This window comes from Acanthisitta chloris, unplaced genomic scaffold (genome assembly GCF_000695815.1).
Source record: "Acanthisitta chloris isolate BGI_N310 unplaced genomic scaffold, ASM69581v1 scaffold15842, whole genome shotgun sequence".
Lineage (NCBI taxonomy): Eukaryota > Metazoa > Chordata > Aves > Passeriformes > Acanthisittidae > Acanthisitta > Acanthisitta chloris.
In genome coordinates this window covers 275-7,190 of record NW_008658930.1, presented here as the reverse complement: position 1 = coordinate 7,190, position 6,916 = coordinate 275, and the positions used below count along the sequence as shown (strand labels likewise).

General features: G+C 44.0%; 1 protein-coding gene across 2 annotated transcripts; it reads right to left on the bottom strand.

Annotated features, from left to right (window-relative positions):
* Window positions 1-1,873: 1,873 nt before the first annotated feature.
* On the bottom strand, window positions 1,874-6,652 carry HNRNPH3 (heterogeneous nuclear ribonucleoprotein H3 (2H9)). Of its 2 annotated transcripts, none has more exons than XM_009069202.1 (9): window positions 6,516-6,652; window positions 5,853-5,991; window positions 5,118-5,305; window positions 4,645-4,731; window positions 4,215-4,330; window positions 2,945-3,080; window positions 2,646-2,726; window positions 2,477-2,563; window positions 1,874-2,177 (listed from the first exon to the last, which is right to left on the bottom strand). In XM_009069202.1, the coding sequence occupies exons 1-9, from the start codon at window positions 6,631-6,633 to the stop codon at window positions 2,101-2,103; spliced, it is 1,029 nt and encodes a 342-aa protein (XP_009067450.1). In that variant the 5' UTR covers window positions 6,634-6,652; the 3' UTR covers window positions 1,874-2,100. The 2 variants fall into 2 exon arrangements, with proteins under 2 accessions (XP_009067450.1, XP_009067451.1); XM_009069203.1 differs by having other exon boundaries at window positions 5,163-5,305.
* Between the last annotated feature and the right edge of the window lie 264 nt (window positions 6,653-6,916).

The following is a 6,916-nucleotide window of genomic DNA, read 5'->3' as shown; positions in this document are numbered from 1 at the left end:
AAATATGCTCCTCCTCCCCAGCACAGGGCTCACAGGAGCTGTACCCACAGCCCAGCAGTGAGGCTTCACTTTCTGTGTTGCACCTGCTGCTTGGAAGCAAAGGGACAGCCCAGAGGGTTTCTGGCAGTGCCCACACTGCTGCTTGCACTGCCACTCCTCAAGCAGAGAGCTCCTGGTGCTCCTCAGGCCAGGCTGAGATACACCTGTACATGGCCATGAAACCTACACCTGCCTCACTGACTGAGAAGACTTGCAGCATAGTTTTTATCTAGTAACAATTCCTCTGCAGTTTGAACACTGCTGAAGTGGCCTGAAAGGTTCAGCACTGACTGAACAAGACAAGCCTGTCCCATATAGTGTTAATTCATTCACCAGGACTAAAGCAGTGTGCTCTCTGCAGTGCCTGGTTGTACAGAACAGCCCAAAGCACACCCCCAGCCTGCCCTCCAGGTGAATCTTAGTGAGGTGGCAGCATTCCTTCTCAGAAGATGGAATGCCAGGTGTCCATCCCAGTGAGGCAGCAGTAAAGAGCCGGCAGCATTTTAGCTGTCTGCTGTGCCAGTAGGAAAAACATTTTCCTTCAAGGGCATATTTCCTCCACCTTGCTGTGTTCTCCTGTGTAACTGGATTAGCTGTGTCCTGACCATTGCCACTTAGAGTGTTAGGAAACACTGCAGCTTTTTCAGCAACAGACTAAGAACCCACTAATTCTGAAGAACACCAAGCTCAAACAAAACCCTGTGAGATCACTGGTTAAGAACTGCTCTTCGCTCCCCTTCCTAGCCAGAAATACTGGAGAGCTTGGAAACCTTCCTGTGCCAGTTACCCTTTCACCTCTTTGACACACGAACACAGTCTCTAGTGAAATAAACTCCATTCTCCTCTCTCCCACAAGAAGACATTTATTACAGATATAACACAGTACTAGCAAAACAGGTGACAGACTTGCAATACCCAAGATCACATATGACATTTTAAGGGAGGCATTGAGGACAAAGCAGTTAATTTGGGAGATCACACTGGCTCAAAAGAATAAATACCTTTTTCATTACACATCAGGTATGTTAAGTGTCTTCAAACAATAGCTTCTTACATATCTCACATGTCACAAATGCACAAAGTTTTATCAATGTGTTTGGGTTGTGTGTTACTGAACAAGTATTGGGCCTACAGATACTTCAGAGATTTGGCTTCTAATGAGCTCAGCCCTAGAGTGGCTGGGAAGGTTTTGAACAAATACACATCAGCTCTGTGCAGCAACAAGCTGAACCATGTTTAAATACAGTAAATTCGAGAAAGAAATCTAACTTGCTTCCACATCCTCTACTGCTCCCAAAGCATGTTTGTGGAAAAAAGAGTAAGTAAATAGCTTCAAATGAACTAGTATGTGACTTACTTATGTCCTGTTAGCTAAAAGCTGTGCTAGTGCTGCAGGTTACTTGGGTGAAATGCAGCACCTGGAGCACTACAGCAGAGCATGGAAATAAACGTGGCTGTTTGGCTCTGTGGAAGCAGAGGGCACAGGTGTGCCCTGGCTGCAGGTGGAGCATGGCAGGAGGAGGAAGGAAGCCAGAACAAGGACTTTTAGTCTCCACAGCTTTAGGCCATGTTGCAACTATCACATATAACTTATCAAAAGGGTTTAGGAAAGGTCTTTACCAAATAAACTAACCTAATCATCTACCTTTTCCCCTTAAACAAGTGTGTTTCCAATGTATTCACTATACCAAGATTACACAGAACTGAATCAGTGTTCATAGGAGTTACAGTACAACCACCTTTATTGAACCATAGTACAACATCTTAACCGACTGTAGTCCTGAATATGTAATACATCCTTAGGAGTAACTAGTATAAAAAGTATCAACATCAGTGGTTTGAATATAAAAATTTATTTAAAGTCAGAGTATGCAACAAATAAAACCTACAGAAAACAGATTTTCCCATCACAATCTGTTGCTTACCAAATAATATTGTGAAAACACATTCCTTCAGTCATTATAAAGTTCTTAAAATACAAAAGAAATTAAGTTTTGTAAGAAAGTCTAGTAGACCAGAGACTGTTTCTTCCAGGGCGCTCTGCAGAAGCAAGGCAATCCTTCAATACATCCCACGCCATCCACCTCCACCCATACTGCCTTGCCCATAGTAGCCTCCACTATTTCCACTGCCACGACCTGCAAACAATTGACACAAGGTCACGCATACATACCTTAAAAAGAGAAAAATGGGATGGGTAATACAGAACAGTTGGCTGAAGATGACTTAACTTACACTACAGTAACAGTACTCCAGTACATGTCTTAACCAGCATTTGCTGCAGTAGCACAATGCATACAGCCCCAAGTGATTCAGTTTTAATAAATCACTGTCCTCCTTCCTTGCTCCCAGCTCAAAGCCCTTCCCCACTGTCCATCACAAAATGGACATTAGCAATACCTTCCCAAAGAAGATTTGTAACAGAACCTTTACTTACTGTATCCGCCCAAACCATCAGGAGTTCCATATCCACCACTGTAATTGCTACCCATTCCCATTCTACCAACAGAGCCGTAACCTTGATCTGGAAAGCCAAAGTGCACTGTTATAAGCTTGAACTCATCAGACTTAGCAAAACATCAGCCAAGCGTGCAATTGATGCGTACCCATTCCATCTCTGCCATAGCCTCCCATTCCAGAGCCACCTCCAGCAGTCGAATTCAGGAATAGTTCAATGTATCGATGCTCTGTGGGAAGCAAAAAAGCCTTACTTGGTATTTGGTTTCAGAAGCCAGAAGCAGACATACCAAGCAACTCCCACTCTCCCCTTACGGTAACAGAGCAGCTCACAGAAAGGGAGTCTCACTGTGCTGCACAGCAAAAAGCCTAATGATGTGTGTGCTGCACACAAAGTGCTGCTCAGCCTGCTCGGCCAAGGGCAGCTGCAGGCAAACGCGACACTCACGCATGTGGTTTTTATCCTTGGACATGGCAGCTACTGCATCCTCGTGTGTTACAAATTCCACATCTGCCTCTCCAGTGGCTCTTCCATCTGCCCCAATATCAATGTGAACTCTTATAGGGTTCAACGGTGAGAAAAACTAAGAATAAAAACCAAACCAAAACAAAATCACATTCAAATTCAAGCAAGGTACTTCTTTTCCCCCTCCCTGTGGTTAGTGATGTGCTGCATCAATGTAATGTCATCCTACCACATGAATTATTTACTGATTTCCTAATCCTTACTTGGTGGTAGAGGACCTTCATCACTATGTCAGTCTACACTCAGTCCGTTATCAGGGCACAGCTTGAACAGCTGCAGGTACAAAGCTTAAGGGGCTTTCTTTGAAAGCAAAGATACAAACAATTCCTGCCCACACACACTGCTTTTGAGCAACACAGTCTAACGTGATGCCATCCTGGACAGGAAAATAAACTACTTATTTGGCTCTGCTGCCTCAGATTTCTCAAAGCTGCCTGTCCATCACACTGCTTTTCCTCACTGCCCCAAATCAAAGCCTGACATTTAGCCCCTGTTCTCAGAGTCTTTAGACTAAAACCGATCCAACTGACGTGAGAAAATGTATCTCTGTTTAAAACAGATCAACCAACCCACCCAAAAAGGAAAACAAGCACAAGCTTTAGAATGGAGTTCTGTATATACAATATATAGGTGGAACTGACACTACAGCCTCTCCAGGGGTGTGCTGTCTTTAAGCCAGACCTTGTATCCCAAGAAAGCTTTTCCCCCTACAAACAACACATTTACACTGACACAAGAATGCATTCCCAAAATCCTGCAGGTATCTGCCACCCTGATCTCTTGTAATCCATGGGATACCAACCGCACACAGCTCCCTAGTCTTCCTGCCCTGTCCCACCTAAAATAAAGTCTAAGGTCAACAAACATGCAAACTAAGCAATGTAAGTTTCACATCTGCTGTCACTTGTTCACAAAGTCAGATAAGCATAAACTGAAAACCTTAAAATGAGGATAGGAACTGCCGCAGCCAACAGACCTTACGGAACAGAAGGGCAGACACCCCAGGGATTAACACTCTATGCAGCTCGGCTCACTGCTGTGGTAACCTTGCCTCGGACAGCACCTTTGTACCACCTCCCTCACTTTGTGCAGCTCACAACATTAAGGGCTGTGGCTCTAGCAGGAGGAGGTCTCAGTCACTTGTCTGAGCTGAAGAGGACAGGACGCGCGCAGCCCTCTCCGCTGTACTCACGTTAGCAATGTCGTTCTCCGTAGCTCGGAAAGGCAATCCCCTCATGTGAACAAAGTGACCGCCGCCATGGAAACCCGACCCCGCGTCGCCGGCTCCATAGCCGTGGCCTCCCATGCCTAGAGAGAAACCCAAACCAAAAAACCCACACACCTCTAAGACCAGGAGAAGCCAAAAGTCATCACTAGTGTTTTTCAGAAAGCACTCAATCGTACCACTGAGTGCACAGTGTTTACGCTTTCCATGTATCCACCCAAACCAGAACCAGAACACGTCTTAAGCGACCTATTTAGTTTCTTACAATCCCCCCTTTCTAAACAACCGTCTTGCCTTATAAAATAGCATGAGGCCACAATTTCTGTCTTCAAAATACAGTGTCTTACAACTCGAGTGACAGAAAAATCTTTGCAAACAAACTATTTATTTGTTTTACCTCTCCCATCCCTCATTCTGTCGTCATAGCCGTCGTTTCCATAGCCATAGTTATTATAGCCACCATAATCATCAAAGCCACCATACCCTGTGCAGTGAAGAGAAAGAAAGGAGCGATTACATGACTACTCAGAATTCCCAGTGCAATGCACAACACTCAACTTACAGTCTTTGGGCACCCAACACTTTGCAAACAGCCTCTGCAGACTGTTACATCTGGATTTCTGAACATTGTGCAGAAGTACATTTCTTTTTACGTAACGGAGACTGAAACATGCAAATGCGACGCTATATTCTGCCAAAAACACTTTCCTTATTGTTTATGTTAATCTTAAACACTAAGCCACATTTTTGATACAAGTCTTTTGAAATAAATACAGCAAACGTAGCAGGTACTGCAGCTACTACCCCTTCTGTTGACATGTCAGGAACATGAAACTGACAACAGAACCTCTGTTCATTAGGTAAACATACCACCGTCATATCCACCACCTCCTCGACGCATTCTGTCATACATACTTCCACGCCCAGCTCCATAATAACCCCCTCTTCCTCCTAATGGTCTATCATATGGTCCAGGTCGCTGTTGTCCCATCATTCTTCTTGGCATGTCAGAGAATCCTCTGATTTCGCTCTTACTACTTTTGAAGATCTCAATGTATCTAGTGAAAGAGGATTTTCAAGGCACCAGTAAGAACACAGGCAGAAGCTGTCTGAATTTTACACAAGGCCATACTATGTTTTCTATAGCTAAACGTACAAGCCAATGGCAGTGACTAGAGATACCATACAACTTAAGTTACTCCTCAAAACTGTAAGAATCTTAAGTGTATTAAAAACCCCACACTTAATGGTGGCAAAAATTACTGTGTAACAATTGTAGCTGTACAAATTAAGCATAAAATACGTCTTTCCAGTATGAGAAACATACTGTTGAAAAACAATGTCTGGCTATAGCAGCATTTATCACAAATTACCCTACACAGGAACGATTGAAACAATTTTCTGAGTTTAGCAAACTACCCAGAGCAATACTGTCTCCCCCACCCCCCAAATCTACTATATTTCCCAAGTTAACTTAGGACCAGTTATACAAATTCTTAAAAACAAGCCAATTCCCCAATGGTCCCCAACCCCCCAAAAGCATTACTGACCCACAACCCCCGAAAAAATAAAGATTTAACACCATCCCAAACTCTCCATCCCCACCTGTGCCCTATTCTTTCCTTGTGTTTCCCCAGAGCATTTTCTGCTATCTCCTTTGAAGCAAACTGCACGAAGGCCTCCCCTGTGCTTCTCCCCTGGTAGTCCAGCGTCAATGTTATCCCATTTGGCACGATTTCCAACCCTTTAACCCAAGGACAAATAACCCCATCAAGGGGAACAGTGTTAAAGGCTGAAACATTCCCATCTGTAGCAAATACTTAAAGCATATCTACACAACAACAACGAAAAAGAAAACCACCTTGGTTCCCCCATCACCCAACAATACAAGCCCAATGATCTTTCATTACACATTTATGGTTTAGCTCTACTTCTTTTCTGTTTAAACAATGCAAATATATAATCACCTCAGTTACATGAAGAAAACATAGCTACCAATCAAGCAACTTAACTGATCCAAATGCTAACGTTCAGGTTACCCCAATATGCACGTTTACCACCTCGACAAAATTAGATACATTCTGTGTTTTACTCTATCTGTGGTTACTTGTGATTACTTTACAAGGTATCATTCTTACTTTAGACACACCCATTTAACAGAATCCCTCCCATCCACCCCATTAACAGCTATTAAAAATGAGCAAAACATCGTGTAAAAAGTACAAAACACTAAAGAAACGCACTAGACTTCGACTATACTAGAGGTACCTTGGAAAAACTGAACAATCTCCTCCTTGCTGCAGCCAAAAGGCAGACCCCGCAGCCGTACCACCGTTCCATCATTGGTTGCATCGTTCGGCCCATTGTGCTTTCCACTCCAGTCCATCTTCTATCGAAATCAAAGCCTACTGAAAGAATAACATATATAAAAATTGAGATGTCGCCTATGCCCAAATCCCTCCCTTCAAAAGCAAGCTAGTGTTCTTCCTTCAGGTAACTACCATCATCGACCCACGCGGCGCTTTCCTTGTGTTACATATCGCATCCCGCCCCATCCGCACGCCGCCAGGCCGGGGCAGCGCGCACACAAAGCTCCGCATTTCCTCCGCACACACTTCCCATCCGCTCCGCGGCACTTGCGGGGGCATTTTGGGTTAGTTTTTTTATTT